This window comes from Leptonychotes weddellii, chromosome X, assembly GCF_054177405.1.
Source record: "Leptonychotes weddellii isolate Sample4059 chromosome X, ASM5417740v2, whole genome shotgun sequence".
Lineage (NCBI taxonomy): Eukaryota > Metazoa > Chordata > Mammalia > Carnivora > Phocidae > Leptonychotes > Leptonychotes weddellii.
In genome coordinates, this window is record NC_138385.1 from 57,659,316 (window position 1) to 57,677,274 (window position 17,959).

Genomic DNA, 17,959 nt, shown 5'->3' on the forward strand with positions numbered 1-17,959 from the left:
AGTCTCAAGTCTGTAACATGGGAAACATGCAGAAGGGAGAGGGTTAATCAGGGCTATTGCATACAGCAGGGATTTTTGCTGGAAGAAAGGCTCTTCGTTTTCTACAAAGACAACTTAATTTTGCTTCCATCTACTAGGAATATGCTGGCTTGAATTTTCAAATGCACTGATTACAAAAGAAATACATTGCATTTCACTCAAGAGTATATTCTTGTTCACTAAGTTCTCACAAAAACAGAATAAACATTTTTCAAACTAGGTGTCTCCAGAGCTCTGAAATAAAGAAGTCAGCAACCTAAGGCAGGCGCAATGTCTCAGCCTAAACCGATCTCTAAAGCTGCAGTGAAGTGCAATTCATGTTAGCTGTCCGCTTGGTGGGGTGACAATTAATAGGAGCTTATCAAATATTTGTTCTATAAATTACCAATTAGATTTATCAGCTAAGATTGAAATCCATTACAATTCATTAGCTGGAAACCTACATAAAGGTTAATCCAAAGTGTCAGGAGAATTTATAAGCTATGCACTTAAAACTAGTGCCTTTTAACATTAGATGGTGCTGAAAAGCCTTCGCCCTCCCTGGATAAAGCAGTCAAACAGACAGCTACGCTGCGCATACACTCCACGCATTAGCATGCGCGTGGGGCTCAGAGCAACAGGTGGGAGTTTCAGAAGCATTCTGGTTTCTCCCCACTCCTCACCCCTGCAGCGCGGTTGCGTAAGGTGGCTTGTAACAAGACAATTTCATTTGTCAATTTAATTTACAATTATACCAAAAGCTTTAATAACCCAACCTGGTGTTCAAATTCATTATTTGGAAACACAGAATGCTAAAAGCCACCTTTCCACTTTGGCAAGTTTTCTTTCGATCAGTCCATTTCCCAAACAAACCAGCTTTTTTGTCCTTCTGACTTTTTTTTTTTTTTTAAAGGAGGTAGGGCGGGGAGGAATAAAAGAAGGAAGTAAGGAAGAAAAGAAGGCAGACAACTAAGGGTTGGAAAAGAGGAAAAAGGAACTTAGGGGAGGGAGTGGGGGACAAGGGGCAGGATGTTCCAATTATGAATTTACAATCATTTTAACAGCCTTTCTTCCACTGTAAAAAGGGTAAGGAAGATGAAGGGAGGAAGGTTAAATAAGAATTTTAAATGCCAGTATTACAGGGTAACATTTGGATGAAATTCTTCTCCACTTACAAGCCACAAAGGACTTAGAAGAGCAGCATTTTCAATGGCACCTGCATCATATAGGAGTCTTGAGCCAAATCACAGGCGCTCTGCTTGTCACCAGCAGGCAAGCCTCAGATTTAAAGGAATGTTACTTATTCCCACATAAGATCATGACGGAGCCCATTGTTATAAAGATGATCTAGCTCAGCAGAAAGGCTCCAAAATGTTCAGGTTCTTGCTTTACCCCCAGATTTAGAACAGATATGCCAAAGCCTGGCCCTGCTCTAGTCTGAGGTGATTCATGCCGTCAGTTTTCCTCAGTTTCACAGGACTGTTTTTTGGAGATAGCTCAATGAAGAGTTGAAGACTTGGCAAAAAGTACAAGTTTTCATAACACTGATGTTTAAATGTGTTCTATCAAACACCTACCTTGGCTTCTTCCAAGCGACCCAGGGCTTTGAGCAGGTTCCCCAGGTCACTGCGAACACAGTACAAATCCTAGAAACCGAGAGATACTCCTTAATTATACTGTCAACCAAAAACACCTTGAAATTACTTTTATGCATCTAGCTCGCTGTCCTTTTATTCTGCCAATTAAAGATACTGCTTGACAAATTAAAGTACAGAACCAGGGGCGCCTGGGTGGCTCAGTTGGTTGAGCGGCTGCCTTCGGCTCAGGTCATGATCCCAGGGTCCTGGGATCGAGCCCCACATCAGTCTCCCTGCTCAGCGGGGAGCCTGCTTCTCCCTGTCCCTCTGCCTGCCTCTCTGCCTACTTGTGCTCTCTCTCTCTGTCAAATAAATAAATAAAATCTTTAAAAAATAAATAAAAATAAAAATAAATAAAGTACAGAACCACAATCCCACATCCTCAATTCCAATTCCAAAAAGTTCCAAAAGCTTATCTGATGATTAAACCTGACCAGAACTGACACAAAGCTATTTACAGAATTTATTGATCCCACTTAGTGTGAATACTCATACCTTCTGCTGCAGAAATATATGTGTTTTACTAGAAGGTGCTGCTCCAGACTCACCTGAGTTTTATACATGGTATTACCATCTTTCTAAAATCCTAAAAATTCTGAATTTTGAAATGCATTTGATCCCACCAGTTTCAGATAAAAGACTATGGGCCTTGGAACTAGAGGGTATTATGCTAAGCGAAATAAGTCAACCAGAGAAAGACAATTATCCTATGATCTCACTCATACGTGGAATTTAAGAAACAAAACAGAGGCTCATACAGGGAGAGAGGGAAAAATAAAGCAAGATGAAATCAGAGCAGGACACAAACCATAAGAGACTCTTAAACACAGGAAACAAACTGAGGGTTGCTGGGGCGGGGGGGAGGATGGAGTAACTGGGTGATGGACATTAAGGAGGGCACATAATGTGATGAGCAGTGGGTGTTACATAAGACTGATGAATCACTGAACTCTACCTCTACCTCTAATACTAATAATACATTATATGTTAATTGAATTTAAATTTTTAAAAATGGGGGGAAAAAAAGACTATGGACCTTACTATAGCTTCTCCTCTCCCTAAATGTCAGTTGCCTTAAAAAAAAAAAAAAAAAAAAAAAAGGCACCAAATATTTGTTCAACTATTTTGTTCAAAGGTTATGATGAATCACTCCAGTATCAAGGGCCAAAACTTCTCCATAGTGAAAAAAAAGTATTTAGTTGTGACCGGCTATCAGCAAACCTACCCTTAGGCTGTCAGGCCTATTTAGAAACCTTGACTTCATTTCAGTATTAGACAGAAGGATTACCATCCAACCAAAGCTTCAATCCTGGCACCTGCCACTAGATTACTCATTAGTATTAAGTGCCATTAGAATTGAGTGGGTGAATAATGAAAAGCAGTTGACTCTGCTTTTTATTAGCAGCACAATTGTGTTGTTAGTCATCTGACTCACCAGTCCGTTCATCAGTATGAAAGACTCGTCAGAACAGTGAGCTTAAATTTTTATTTGTCCTTGTTTGCCTTTGTCATTCAAATCTATCAGTCAACAAGCACAGACAATGGCAATAGGGAGTAAGCTTATCATTCCAAACTGTTCCACGGGGGAAAAGAGCCTTATTAAGTCCCAGTAAGGGAAATTTTGCCAACTGTGCCGAAGTATCATCATATATATTATTCTACGCACAACTGTATTATGGTTTCCAGAATCAGGTGGTTAATTTTACTGATAAACAGCTTTTGTGATTGTATACTATCATCCATCAGGTGAACCAAAAGTCAGCCAGCAAAGAACAGGCTGCCACAGAATACCCTTATGGTTGACCATACTGGCTCAGTACCATGATCTACCTGATCTGTCCTCTCCTTTGAGCAATGAATGGTGTTTTGGGAAGAATGACGGTCTCCCATGACCTCAAGTACAAAAGGCTAATACCAATCCTCAAAAAAAAAAAACAAAAACCACAGGTATCATTAATCTTACTACAAATTTATCCTCCTCTAATGAGTCTAAGCATTTTTAACCCTATTTATACTCAGAAGTAATGATTCTATAATCTTGCTATCTACTTTGTATAATTTTTCTTCCTCAACTTTAAGGGTTACCCTTCGGTTTTGGCTAACCATTAACCGTACAATCCAATCTGTTCATACAAGCTCTTCTACTATACCTGATTATTGCAGTTATTTATCTTTGGACTTTTACCAATTCCTATGCCTTTTCTGAGCCATAATAATCAAAATCTTGCAATAATTCTCCAACAGTGACCCTAACGGGCTATGTATTTTAGCCAACTGTTGCATACTTTCTATACTTTCTAATTTCTATAAACTCGTGGACAGATGGCATCCAAGTGCTGACAGTGCCTACCTATATTTAGTAATATCATCTTGATCCATGACAGCATACTAAATCAAGTTAACACAATGCCCACAGTTAAAAACAGATTATCTTCAAGATCACTAGAAGATAATCAACAAGGCAGTTTTAGAAAAAGGTAAAACATTTCCTATTAAATATAATACTGAAATCCCATTCTCCCATTTGGGAATCCAAACGTTTATGCACGAACAGCAGATTTGTAGGGAATTCAAGGATACCACTATTCTCCCAAAAGTTCAAAACCTAAGACTGCTTCAAAATAAGTAAGAATTTCCTATATAACCACCCCTCCTAAAACAGCACTTATTACTTCCTGCCTTTGTTCCTAGAGCCCCCACCCCTACCCACATCTATATACACACATACACATGAAGTAAAATCAGGTTGATAAAAACCTACAGTAGTTCTCAATTGCCTCTCAATTTAAATTTAAACTCCTCAGCCTCTATTCTTTCTAAATCTTCAAATTGACTCTCCTCTACTACACTCACTTCTTGTTACTACTTGACTCACCACTTCAGCCAAGGAAGTCTACTTGCTATTTACCTTCCTACAGAATGCTTAGGTTATAAGTACCCACTCAAGAAAATCTTCTGATTTAATACTCTCTAACAATAATCACCCAAAGAACTTACGCCCTTTTTCTCTTTACGGGTCAGGTCCTATCTCATATTATAATCCTCAACTTTTTCTCCCCAGCACATCACCCCAATTCCTAATAAAGCACTGCACACACAATAAGCACTCAAATATTTAAATGTGACATTTGCACAGCAAACATAATAAAAAGCAGAGAGAACTAGAAATATATGGTTTTCCACAGCTTAGCTCACAACAGTAACAAATAACGTGACTATAACATGTGATGGTCAGGATGCCAGTAGCTCTCAGCATTATGCATCCACAATCAAAGCCAAAGCAACGTTTCAACCAACAGAGCTCCTTAGAGCAAGTAGGGGTTACAGCCATTTTACAAAGGACAATTTTATACATAATTCATAAAAGGGACTGCTGGGGATGAGGCAACTCTAGTGAACCATCATGTAGATTACCAGGTGCAATAGCACCTTCAAATACAACGGATTAAAATTTCAGTGAGATTATTAAATCATCCAACATCACAGAAGACAGTTCAGAACATAAAAATATGAAACAGCTCTAGGTCTTAAAATTTCTATAATCAAGTCACAGAATAACTTCTGTCATTAACTGGAAAGGATAAACACTGCTGAAAACAGATAACCAAGAATACTACCATCACCTTTTGCCTTTTCACTGCTGCAAAACCAAAATAACCTGATTTTAACTATTTTTCATAGAAGGCCAACTACATCTATGATTCAGGACAACAGTGCACTGCTAACAAGAGCACAACTTAGGAACAGACTCAAGACTCTGTGAGTACTGAACTGACAAAGGCATTTGGCAGTAAGTGAAATCTAGTTAAGACTAGATATCCTGAAACAAGTTAAAACATTACTGGTATAGTATATTTAAGGTGAAATCGAAGCAGTCTGCACAGTCCTTTCTACACTCTTACTGGTGAAGGCACAGAAATAAAACAGCACCTTCCACTAGTAGAAACAGAACCAGATGGGAATGCACAGCTGGTTCAATGTCTTTAAGGGGGTAGCCCCACGATGTATTTTAGGACCATTTTTACTTCTTTGGTAGGGTACAATGACAAGCTTTCTGTTAACAGGTTAGATATTGAAAAACATGGTTCTGTCTCCCACTTCAGTTTTCCCTTCTCCTTGAGTTTTTCTACTCCTACAGTCTGGTATAAGGTCAGCAGCAGTGACTGCCCTGCTACACATGTAAACAATCGAAGACCTGAGCCAAGGGGATCAGAGTTCAAGATGTGGAGCCATAGCTATATAAGAGGGCACAAGTGAGTTTATACTGAATCAACAAGAGAAGGGTGGAACCAACCCTGATTAATAAAGGGGAAGGACTTCCTCCGACAACTAGGTGCACAAGTGAACTCTGAGCCCTGGCTCTTAAGAACAGGGTCCAAGCCCCAGTGGCAGGCAGTACAGGGTTCCCCCCATAATTTTTGGTGGTAACTAGCTAGATAATACTGCAATAAAAATCACAAAAAGCCACTCAAATCTACATATTATGTATCCTTTCAGAGATACTCAATGCATATAAGAAATTAGTTTCATCGGCTACCTCCAAGAAGAGTAGCTGGGAGACCTTTTCACTGTATCCATACAAAAAGCAATGAACAAATAATAAATATTAAACTCTTAAAATTAACTGGAAAAATAATCATTAACCAATGTCATGATAAAAAGTGATTTCAGATCTTTTGCACAAACTACTAAATTAAGCTGCAGTTTCCAAACCTGTAAAATAGGGATTAAGGGATAGTAGGATATGATCAATGGTTTTCAAACTGTACTCAAGAGCTGCCTTGAGAGATGGGTGCCTTTTTTAATCTTTTATTTCTTCTCTCTTCTGTGGCTACTTTCAAGATATTCAATCTCAAAAGAAAGGAACAAAGAAAAAAAGAGACGAAAAAAACCAGACTCTTAAAAATACAGAGAACAAAGCGGTGGTTGCAAGGGGGGAGGTGGGTGGGTGGAATAGGTGAAGGGGATTAAGATACACTTATCCTGATGAGCACTGAGTAATGTACAGAATTGCTGAGTCACTATATTGTACACCTGAAACTAATATAACACTGTATGTTAATTATATTTGCATTAAAAGAAGAAAACAGTTACCAAGAGAAAAAAGTTATATTCAGGCTCAGGTTTTAATATCTTACTTCTCTATTACTACCTGTGTAATCCCAAGAAAGTTACAGGACCCCTGACTTCTTTTTTTTAACTGGTAAAACTGACAATAATACCATCTACTTCAAAGGATCATCGTAAGCATTAAGTAAGACCAACATCTGAAGCAACTGGCACAGTATCTGAGCACATAGCGGATTTTCAATAAATGGTAGCTAACATAATTACTTATTAACCACTTCCAGACTTGTTGCAAAACTAAATGCTGACCACTTAGCTTGGTTATGTATTCCTCATTTTTTCTGGAGACCTACACTCCTTCTATCATTACCTCTTAAGTTTGTATCTATCTTCTTTCCCTAACTACATCAAAAGTTCTGAGGGCCAGTCTTACGTCTTTTATGAATCTTTCAGAGACCCTACCACAGTGTGACCTTAACTTCTGCCAGCTAGGCCTCACTTGTTCACCAGAAAACATCTGCAATTCAGACCAAAAAATTGAAAAACTAATCCAAAACCTGGTTTGGATACTATCGCCTCAATTCTACCACTTTTAATTATGTTGAACGAAAAAAGAATAAGCTACTGAGGAACAAATTTCACAGCCTGGTTTTCATGTCACTGATCCACATAGTGGCATCTTGTTATAACTATTTCCTATTACAGATTAAAGCCCTTTATCCACTACTCCTTGAAAATCAATTAACCGTTACAAATACCTATCAGAACATATCCAAATTTAATCAAAACAACCCAAAGAAAGAACGTCATATGTTCTGCACTTTTACAGGCATTATAAAAATAGATGTAGAACTTCTTGCTATAAGGATAATTTTTGTGCTTTTTAAATGTACCTTGCTAGATAAAACGAATTTTTAAAAACATAATGCAGACCTGGTCCAAGCAATTTCACAATTTTAAGTCAACAAACATTTCTAAATTCTTAACTTTATTCCATGCAAAAACCTATTTAATGTCTGAAGTAGCAGGCTGTTTCTTTCTGGGCTTTTGTAAAGGGAAATAATAACCATTAAAATGTTACTCACAGGATTGTACTGAAGAGCAGAGACGTAAGCTTGAACTGCCCCTTCCATGTCACCTGCTGCTACCAATGCGGCTGCCAGGTTAATATAACCATCGATGAAATCTGGTTTGAGACGCAATGCATGCCGGTAATGCTCAATTGCTTCCTGCAACTGCCCTCTTTCCTTGTACACATTCCCCAAATTCGAATAGGCTTCTGCCAGAAGGGGGTTCTGTTTAATTGCCAGAGTGCTAAAGTGAGCAGATCTGGAAAAAGCGAAAAGTGTTGATACGTGGGTATGCATGTTACAGAGAGAAGGTATGGCCCATATGCAACTCAGTTTCTGAAGTTCCTGCACTATGACTGCTAACTGTAGAACAAGACATTATCTTTTAACTACCATACGGTAGGAAAAATTTTGGAAATCAAACTTTTCCAAAAGTAGAGGTATCCCAGATTTCAAATTGGAATGCTTTTTTCTTATGAGATAAAATTCTTGCTAAAGTCTTCTTACCAAACTGCCACATTGTAAGACATGAACACTAAGATCAAGAATGAAAACGCTATGTGCATGACCTTCACTTTCCATTTGTTGATAAAAGGTAATGACACTCATCTTTAAATGTCTAAGTAAGCCAGAATGGCAATTTATTAAGAGGATAAGAACACAGATTCTTCCCTTTCGATTAATTCAACTGATTAGCTGACAGTAGCATATCATAAGGATTTGTGCATTTGCAACTTGAACCACATATGCACCCTCCTACCACAGCAATATACACCATCATTTCTGAGCATTTCCATTCCTCAAACTGACACACCTTACAAAGGTGAGACAGGATGCTCAGACGGAATAAATTATTCTTAGTATACCTGAACAGAGTTAAGAAGGCAGATGTAAGTGGAAAAATCTAGAAAAGGTCCCTAGTCATACTGATAATACAAACACCACCACAAAAGAAAGGAGAAAAACTGGCAGCTGGGCATGTCCCAAGTGGGCAAAAGAGCAGATGTGCGTTGGTGGCTTAGTTGAAACCCAGTACTGGAAAAATTTCAAATTCAAATATTTAAGTATCATTTTTTTAAGCTCAGCACCCAGAGGCAGCAATCACCAGCAGGTACCCCCACATCTCCTACCTGTCCAGCCTTCGACACTGGAAGTGTATAGATGAAAGTAATAAAAGCACACCAGTATTGTCTGGCTCTTGTCTCCAGAGCTGCATGCAGTGTCTCTCAGCTGCCTCAAAATCTCCTGCCTGATATTCTCGATGTGCCAACTCAGCTAACCCTTGGAAGGAAAGCATACGTTTCGTTGGTTCTGGAGAATCATCAAAACATTTGAGGGAAGGAGGGGGGAAAACAAAAAGTTAGAAATGCAAACCAAAAAATGTAAAAATATGGTATATTAAACTCAAAGATGAAAACGCTTGAAACTATGTAAAGCACTAGAGTGAGTGTTCTGCGCGTTATTTATACCTCCAAGTTAAACATCAGGTGCAGATTTGGCATTTTTAGAATTCACCATTAACTTTTCTTTCCTAGACCAGATAGAAACATTTACTTCCAAATAAGATTACATTTTGTGAACAAAAATACTTTGGACTTTTAAATCATAAATCAGAGGTAGCATCTAAAGAGTCACCAAACATTATTCCCTGTACCTTAGTTAACATACAGAAACAAAATATACAACGTGAGTTGCAAGGTCACAAAGATGTAATGTCAGAATGACCTACTGGAAACGTAATACTCCGTCCCATGTTTCAGGTTGGACTGGGGGAGGGGTGGATATTAGTAACAATCTCTCACTTCATCTGAGTGGGAGGACCAGATGTGTTTTTAACTCTTGAAATTACAATGCTGCATTTGTAGATTTCTCAACTTAGTTTTTTATTAAGGGATACACTAGAAACCAGCATAGGAAGGGGAAAACCCTAAAAGTCAAGGTGCTATTTTTAAAACAACTGATAAACAAGATGAATTAGTCTCTCAGGAGCCAAAATATTTAAAGGGGTCATCAAACGTTTTAAGTAAAGACCCAAAATTACATTGCTCCTCTATTATCCCAAATTCACAATGGAGACCAAATTAGCTAAATCCCACCCACGCTGGTTCAAGACTGGCATTTTCCAAGAGCTCTGACACTGACTAAAGGATTAAGACATTGCAAACAACCCTATATAAACTAAGCAGTTACCTACAACTGCAATGATTTTGAGAAGGACTGGGGAAATGCTCAAATATAAGACCATTCGATAAAGTGGGGCAGAATGAGTAACAAATGAAAGCACTTCGCTCCGTGTGACTTAATTCAGATACATTAAAAGATATACGGTATCGCTAAAGCCCAGAGAGGGGGAGAAAAACAACCACAGACTGCCTAAGTCTCAATTGTAAACCCTTACTTAAACAATGATACATTACTAGGAATTTGATCATAGCACTTGCATTAGGAGATTGGAATGCGAAACCATGTACAAATTACTTAAATTCTACCAAGGTCACAGTGACAAGCTCCAATTTGAGCCCTGCTCCCCAACCGTTAGAGCTGAGAAGTGATCTGTATACTCAGGAAAGCAAAGTAAATTTCCTGAGAGAACGTAAAGCTGACCACTACAGAAGCGCAGAGACTTGCATCCAAATCTGGGTGAGGTGGTATCTCAAGTAGAAACTGGTGAATTAATTACATTTCAGACAAATCTCTGTAACTTCCTAGCTCATTTTAAGACACTATCAACTTTTCAAAGCCCCTTAGGTAATATTAACACTTGAAATGACAACTTCCTCAAACAAAATAACACACAGAAAAGGGCAAGCTAGTTCAGAATCTTACATCTTTAAGAATCTGTGGAAGGAAGGGGAACACTAATTATTAAATCCCACTACCCACAATCTCACGGATTAAGATGCAACGGAAGATTCGCCTATAACTTCCTGCACAATGTCCGAAAATAATAAAAGCCCTGATACATCTCAACTGAGAAACAACAAAATAACCTCGTGGGAAACCTTAGAACCGCAGCCCAGTTCCCCCCCCCCTTCCGCCCCAAATAGCCTCAATATGGAAAGGCATCTGAAGGACACTCCTATAATTTGGTTCTCGTATTTTTAGTACCGAATGCTCTCGACTGAATTGTCTAAAAGGGCAACCGCCTTGCACTTGTGCAGCTACACTCCAGTTGCTTTACAAACTCTTCAAGCAAGGATGAAAACTTAAAAAAATACACACCCTATGAATAAAGAGACACTAAGCTAAAGAATGGGGATGGAAGACCCAGAGGCAGCGGCGGAGGAATACAGGGAGAAAGTAACACAAAGCAGGAACTCGGCGGGCAGGGTGGTCAACGCCAAAGCACCAGCACCAGGGTGGTTTCCCCCCAAGGATAGGAAGTGGACCGCAGGGCGGGCAACCTCGCGAAGGAAAGGGTGTGGTTCCCCCGCGGGAGGGGAGGGAAGACGGGATGGGAAATCCAGGCTGGGGGCAGCGGGTGGAATTGGGCGATGGCAAAAGGAACCCCTGGAAATTTCCAGTCTAAACCGGGGCCGCTCGACCGAAACAACACCAGAAAGGCGCTGCCCAGCGGGGTGCTGCTCAGTAGCCCCTCTTCTCGAGATTACTTACAGCACACCAAGGAGCTTTTTTGCTCGTCCTCGGGTGATGTAAAGTGAGGACATGATTACATCGGAATGGCACCCCCACCCTAGACTGACAGAGAAGAACCAAATCTGGCTAAGGGGAAAGGGCTGGAGGGGGGTCGGGAGGGGGGAGAGGAGGGGGCGGTGGGCTGAATTAGGGGAGAAAACGACTGCGAAGGCGAGTGAAAGGGCAGGGATTCCAATGCAGTCCATTCCGAGACATTCCAAGCGCGCACGTGTGGTAGAGGCGTCCCGAGAGAGTCGGAAGCTAGAAAATTGATGGGATTAAAAAAGCAAAAATGGAAGCAGAAAGCAAGCAAGAGAAGAGGAAATGTTCGAGGAGCGGACGACAGCGGAAAACCCGAACAGATGCCGGTGGACGACGAAAAGCTCAGCAATGCCACTGATGTAATGGGGATGGCTAGGGGGGAAGGAAGGGGGTGATGAGAGGTAGAGGACGGCGCGAGACCCCGACGGGGCGTCTGCCAAGGTAGAACGGACACCGGTACCTGTGCTGTCGGCCACGTTGCCCACGGAAGACGCCATCTGGAGCTTCTTGAGGGAGAACGAGAGGAGGGTAACTGACCCGCTGCCGCCACTACTGGCAAGAATGTTTCTAGAGGTAGTAGTAGTAAGAGGGCGGCAGCCGTACCAGTGTTTTTGGCAGGCTGCAGCGGCGGCAGCAGTTACAGGCTTCGAACCTTAGGAACTCTGGTTGGCCATCTACCTCTCACGGTCTTGAAATGGCGGCGACGGCTCCTCGGCCGAAACAACACGGGCCGGAACTACTTTCTGTTACAATCAAGTACCAGCGCGGAAGTAGCGCGGTAACCAGCGCTACCGACAAAATGACTGTAATCAAAGTCGCCAGCTCTTCTGTAACCTTCCGCCCAGGGCTCATTGCGACAAACGCGATTGTGTCGAAAGCGCATGCGAGCAACCCTGTCAACCCTACTCGCGCTTAGGGCACTGGCTGGGGCAGGAGCGGCCAAGTTTTTCAATAGCGAAGCGGAGGGTTAAAAAGAAACCCGTCTGTACGACGGGCACATTTTTGTCGGACTTGTACGGTCTCTTACCTAGCCGGTAATGGAGATTTTTAGTACCGATGCCAGAGGCGTCTAAAAAATTCCATCAACTTTATTCGTGTAAAAAAATTGATAGTTACAAGGTCGATGGATCAGTCTGAGCAAGTGAATGTCAGTGTTTATATTTCAAAGACTGAGCTGTTGTTCAAAACGATGGCGGAGAAGGTTATAATTTGAACGAGTCTCAATTCTGATTCCACCCACTGATTTAAGCACTTTTGATGAAAAACCCTGATACTTTCACCGGGCTAAATGAACCCGAACATCTCAGATCGTAGCCATATAGTCCGAAATTTCAAAATCGTTTTGGTGTTCAGCATAGTTCTGCCCACGGTCTTAGGGCAAAATGCTTCATGCTGAGAGTTTGCATTCCAAAGGCAACCATAAAAAATGTTAAAGATGATTCATATTCGTCAAAATCCTTGACTCTCTTCTGAGTTGTAACTTCGCTTCCCTCAGATAGCTTTGCAGATCCTAACGATCGACGATTCCATTTAGCTCAAGGCAGTTCAACAATGACAGATGAATTCACTTGCCATCTACCTAAAACCACACATCCAGATTGAGTCTGATTTGCCTCCACTTCCCTGAACAAATCAACTCCTGTGATCGTCCTGTAGTTTGAAGTCCATTGTTCAGATATTTTGTAACATAAGTATTAATTTATATCTCCTTATAGAAAGGATTTAAGGTACCTTGCCACGTCAGCAAGAAATTTTTATAAGCCCGTGGAGGCAACAAGTTGGATCTCTCAGAGCCTTTTTATTTCAAAAACTCATCCTTGATCTAAGAAAACAGGTCAGTGAATCTCTTCAAAACGTTTCTACTACCTTTTCATTGGACTACATTAAAAAACAAAAACAAAAACAAAAACCCTAAGCCCTCGAGTTCTGCTTCAATTTCTTCAGCACAGTTCACAAACCGTTAATTACGGATATGAGCACAGAGAAAATTCCTGTTGATAATTTCTCCCATCACATCTGATGATTAATAGTCACAGGCAATGAAAAAGACAAAGTTCACTCCACAGACTCTCTCTGGAAATTGGGTACCAACCTCTTCTCTCAGATTGATTTAACTGGGAAGACCTTTTCTCCCCCTTCTCATTACAGGTGCCCCATCTGTGGCAAATAAACTCAGCTTTTCAGCTTTTAGAACAGACTTCTCAGATTCCACTGGCAGATGTTTAGGCCTCACTCATTAGCCGGTGCTAGCTAATTAAGTAAAACTCTTTTTGTTGTTCAATGTCAGGTCATGTTCCCTGTCAGGCCGGCTATTGGGCATATCCCTACTTGTGGTCTAAGTTTCCTTATGGGGAGAGAGAAGAGTCAGGGGATATTATGGTACATTTTACTGCTGTGAGAAGCTGGATGGTGAGGCTCACAGTGGTTCAATCAGGAAAAAACCCCAGCTGAAGGCTCAAGACCCCCTCCAGGTACCTTCCGGGCATAGCACCCGGAAGGTTTAGTCTGAAGGACTTACTCATTGGACAAACACACCTTCTTTGGCCAGTCAGGTAACATTTACTAGCACATCCCTTTGTGCAAGGCACGGTGGGGGACACAGATATCAACAAGACGAGATCTTTGCCCCCAAGGAACTTGAAGCCCAGTTAGGTAGACACAAAAAGCCTCTGGAGCATAAAACAGAAGGGTATTATTTAGGCGATAAAATACATTAAGGTCTATAAATATCTGGGGAGGGAACAGTCACTTCAGGCTGGAGGCCCGACCTGGGCATGGAAGAGGGGGCTTTTGTGTATTCTCTTTCACCCTGATTTCTGGTTATTTTTCCCCCCTCCCTTTCATGTGCAGCGATTCTAAATTCAGAATCGTCTGAAATAAATCAGCCCCGTCTTCCACCCCCAGCCCCAAACTTTGCCTGCGTGCTAACATCGCTAATGGCGTATTAGGTTTTGGTTACCGTGCCGCCAAGTGCCACAAATTTCGCGGCTTACAACGGCACGCATTTCGCAGCCCTGGCGCGGGCTTTGGGCGACGGAGCGGGAGTCACGATCTGGCCGCTGTCGCCGCCCGCCGCTCGCCACCCGCCGCCGCTGGAAAATGGCTCCAAGGGTTAAAGGAAGCTGGAGAAACACACATGGAGGGATGTAGCACCGCAGGCGTCTCCAGATGTTCGGGAATAACATTCCAGAAAGAGATTGAGCCCCCGGGGATTAGAGGACTAGTCATCACGAAGAAGAGTAGTCTTAAAACCTTCCAGCAATCTTTGAACCTGAATCAAAGTAAACGAGACACTGACTTCATGGTAGGACAATAACCATCCCTAGCCAGTGTTTGGAAACCACGATTCCTTATTTGGTAGCTGCTAAGGTGGAGATATGACCGGCTGTGGTATCACCAGTGGAGATGAAGAAGGGGGGGGGAATCAAAGAGTCAAAGCTTAACGGATACATGAAAAGGGCTGCTTTCTGCAGAACAAAAGCAGAAAGACAAGGGGAGCACACCCTCTGGGAGCTCTGCCAGATGAGGATACCTTTTCCTCTCTTCAGCACCCATAGTCTTTCAAGATGTGAGAGCTCAAAGACCAATGAGGTCAGGGGCGCCTGGATGGCTCAGTCGGTTAAGCGGCTGCCTTCCGCTCAGGTCATGATCCCGGGGTCCTGGGATCGAGCCCCGCATCGGGTTCCTTGCTCGGCGGGGAGCCTGCTTCTCCCTCTGCCTGCCTCTCCCCCTGCTTGTGTTCTCTCTCTCTGACAAATAAATAAATAAAATCTTAAAAAAAAAAAAAAAAAAGACCAATGAGGTCCACTGCCCTTAGCAATCATCACTATAGTCCCACCCTGTGGCCTCTTGACCCACGAACTCTGAGGAGACGGGTATCAAAATGGAGGAGGCGAGAGTCACAGCTTTGTTTGGTTCCTTCTTCCAATCCAAGTCCAGCACGGAATGGTGTTTGAAAAGATTTTCACAGTCTTCAGCCTGGCACCGTCTGCCAAGAACAAAATAATTCATAAAGGAGTTCAGAATCCCCAAATGGAGACCTGCAATGTCACCTCAATGAAAACGTGTCTGTAGTTAGTGGACACACACCTCAATACTGTATTTGGTATTCTGGATCCTTCCAAAGGTGGAAGGATCATCTAGCTATTGTCTGCTTAGTTCTTCTCCCATGGAAGTTTCTGCAGTTCCTTCTCTCTCTCTTTTTTTTTTTTTAGGATTTTATTTATTTATTTGAGAGAGAGAGAGAGAGAGACAGAGAGAGTACAAGCAGGGGGAGAGGCAAAGGGAGAGGGAGAAGCAGACTCCCCGCTGAGCAGGGAGCCAACATGGGGCTGGATCCCAGGACCTGGAGATCATGACCCAAGCTGAAGGCAGATGCTTAACCATCTGAGCCACCCAGGCGCCCCTCTGCAGTTCTTTCTCAAGTGCGTGGGGGAGGCAAGGGACTCTTTCTCTGAAAATGGAAGTCAGGTAGACCAGAGCCCTACAGTCATTGCCCCAGAGATCTTTGTGGATCAGTCTGTGAATGGCTTGTTGACACCATAGGCATCACATTGCAGAGCCCAAGAGCAAGACATGATGATGTCCCCCCACGCTCACCATTGCTACCTCGAATGCAGAATAATCAAATCCAAAGGAACTTCAGCGGACTCACCGGCACAGATGTCCTTGTGTCTAAAATTAGGTGCTATCAGAGCGCCTGGGTGGCTCAATCGGTTAAGCATCTGCCTTCAGCTCAGGTCATGATCTCAGGGTCCTGGGTTCAAGCCCTGCGTCAGGCTTCCTGCTCAGCGGGAAGTCTGCTTCTCCCTCCCCCTCTGCCACTCCCCCCACCCGTGCACACACTCTCTCTCTCAAATAAATTTTAAAAAATTTAATAAAATAAAATTATGTGCTACCATTTGAATTTTGATCCTGACTCCACTCCTGGGATTGCAAGAGCTTATGACTCAATGAAAAGTAGTGGTCTTATGGTTGTGACAAGCCTTACAGAGTTGCTGGAAAAAAAAAAAAACTTGTGAAATAAAGATGGTACTGGGAACCAGTCACATGCTGGGAGGCAGAAGGGAATCTAGTAAATGTGCCAGATGGTTCTTTTCTTGTTCTGGATAGTTCTGATGACTGTTATCTTTTAAGCTCGAGCTTTCGCTCCCATGGTAAAAACACTTCACACTAGAATTGAGCACTCAAACAGTAGGTTTCTCTTTGATGAACAACCAGATGTGTGGATGGACAATTCCTGATCTAATTAAACATTCAACCAGGGACTCTGAAAACAGAGCTTTGTCTTATTCAGGGCCTTCGTTGCCTGAATCTGCAATTCACCCCGTCAGACTTACCAGTTGAGTATCATGATTCATGCAGGTGCGTTCTTTGTAATACCTGTCTCATTTTGTTATGTTTCTGTATACCAGAATAGACTTAATTCAAAAACTGCCTTTGCCAAACAAAATGAAGGATTAGTGACAGGAGAAGCATTCATGAAAATGAGGAGAACCCTGCATCTTGCACTTTGTGTTCAAGAAAAAAATTTGAAATCCAGTTTACAAACTTCCATTGCTATTAAAATCTTTTGCTGCTACATCTCTGAGTTTTGTTTTGTTTTTTAAGATTCTTATTTATTTATTTGATAGAGAGAGACACAGCGAGAGAGGGAGCACAAGGAGGGGGAGTGGGAGAGGGAGAAGCAGACTTCCCGCTGAGCAGGGAGCCCAATGCAGGGCTCGATCCCAGGACCCTGGGATCATGACCTGAACTGAAGGCGGACGCTTAATGACTGAGCCACCCAGGCGCCCCAACTCTCAGAGTTTTTTGACGAAAAGAGTAATCCATTTGTTTAGAGGTGGGGAAGTGGCAGCAAGGTGTCCTGAGTTTGCTTTTGGTTCTTTAAAAAGGAAAGTCTTGAGATTTTAGAAGTGTGAATTATCATCCACCATGGGCAAAAAAAAAAAAAAAATTGCCATGTGAATTATCAGATTCTCCTTAATCCACCACCCCCCACCATCCTGTGCTGCTGGCCGCTGTGATTTCTATGCATTGAGAACACATTGCACATGTATTCAACCCAAAGTAAAGTTGAATGAAAGTTTTAGGATGAAAATTGTTGTCTCCTTAAATGGCTTATTTTCAAAAAGATAGTGTTAAAGAGACATGTGACAAAAATGCAGAGTTTACATAAACACTGAAAATGATTTTTAATCTCGTAGTGAATTAATAACGCTCTTTTCTCTATTTTTAAGATTGTGCGAATTTTCTGGTTGTGAAAAGTTGAGAATTTTTCCCTTGCCTTCATTTTCATCTAGTTGTTTGTATATTTTTTGATGACCTTACATTTTAAAAAATCTTAAAGAAATGTATGCACCAATTTAGAAATTGTTGCCTTTTCTGTCATTAAACTGATACAAATTGGCATAACATATAAAGACCCATGGAACTAGAACTATTATTAAAGAAATATTACATGATGTTAGATTCCTATGGTAGCAAATT

The 17,959-nt window shown here is 41.7% G+C and overlaps 1 protein-coding gene and 1 pseudogene across 2 annotated transcripts in view; one reads left to right on the forward strand and one right to left on the reverse strand.

Annotated features, from left to right (window-relative positions):
- Window positions 1-12,189, reverse strand: part of OGT (O-linked N-acetylglucosamine (GlcNAc) transferase) — a 29,682-nt gene extending 17,493 nt beyond the window's left edge. The window contains exons 1-4 of one of the 2 annotated variants that reach the window (XM_081808674.1): window positions 11,931-12,189; window positions 8,923-9,073; window positions 7,808-8,051; window positions 1,596-1,664 (exon numbers count right to left, since the gene is read on the reverse strand). In XM_081808674.1, the coding sequence (XP_081664800.1) occupies window positions 1,596-1,664; window positions 7,808-8,051; window positions 8,923-9,073; window positions 11,931-11,967 (501 nt within the window). In that variant the 5' untranslated portion in view covers window positions 11,968-12,189. Of the gene's footprint in view, window positions 1-1,595; window positions 1,665-7,807; window positions 8,052-8,922; window positions 9,104-11,930 lie in introns of both variants that reach the window. The other variant, XM_081808673.1, reaches the window with a different exon arrangement.
- A 2,404-nt stretch (window positions 12,190-14,593) lies between these two features.
- LOC102733552 (suppressor of cytokine signaling 6-like) lies at window positions 14,594-16,954 on the forward strand (annotated as a pseudogene).
- The last annotated feature ends 1,005 nt before the right edge of the window (window positions 16,955-17,959 follow it).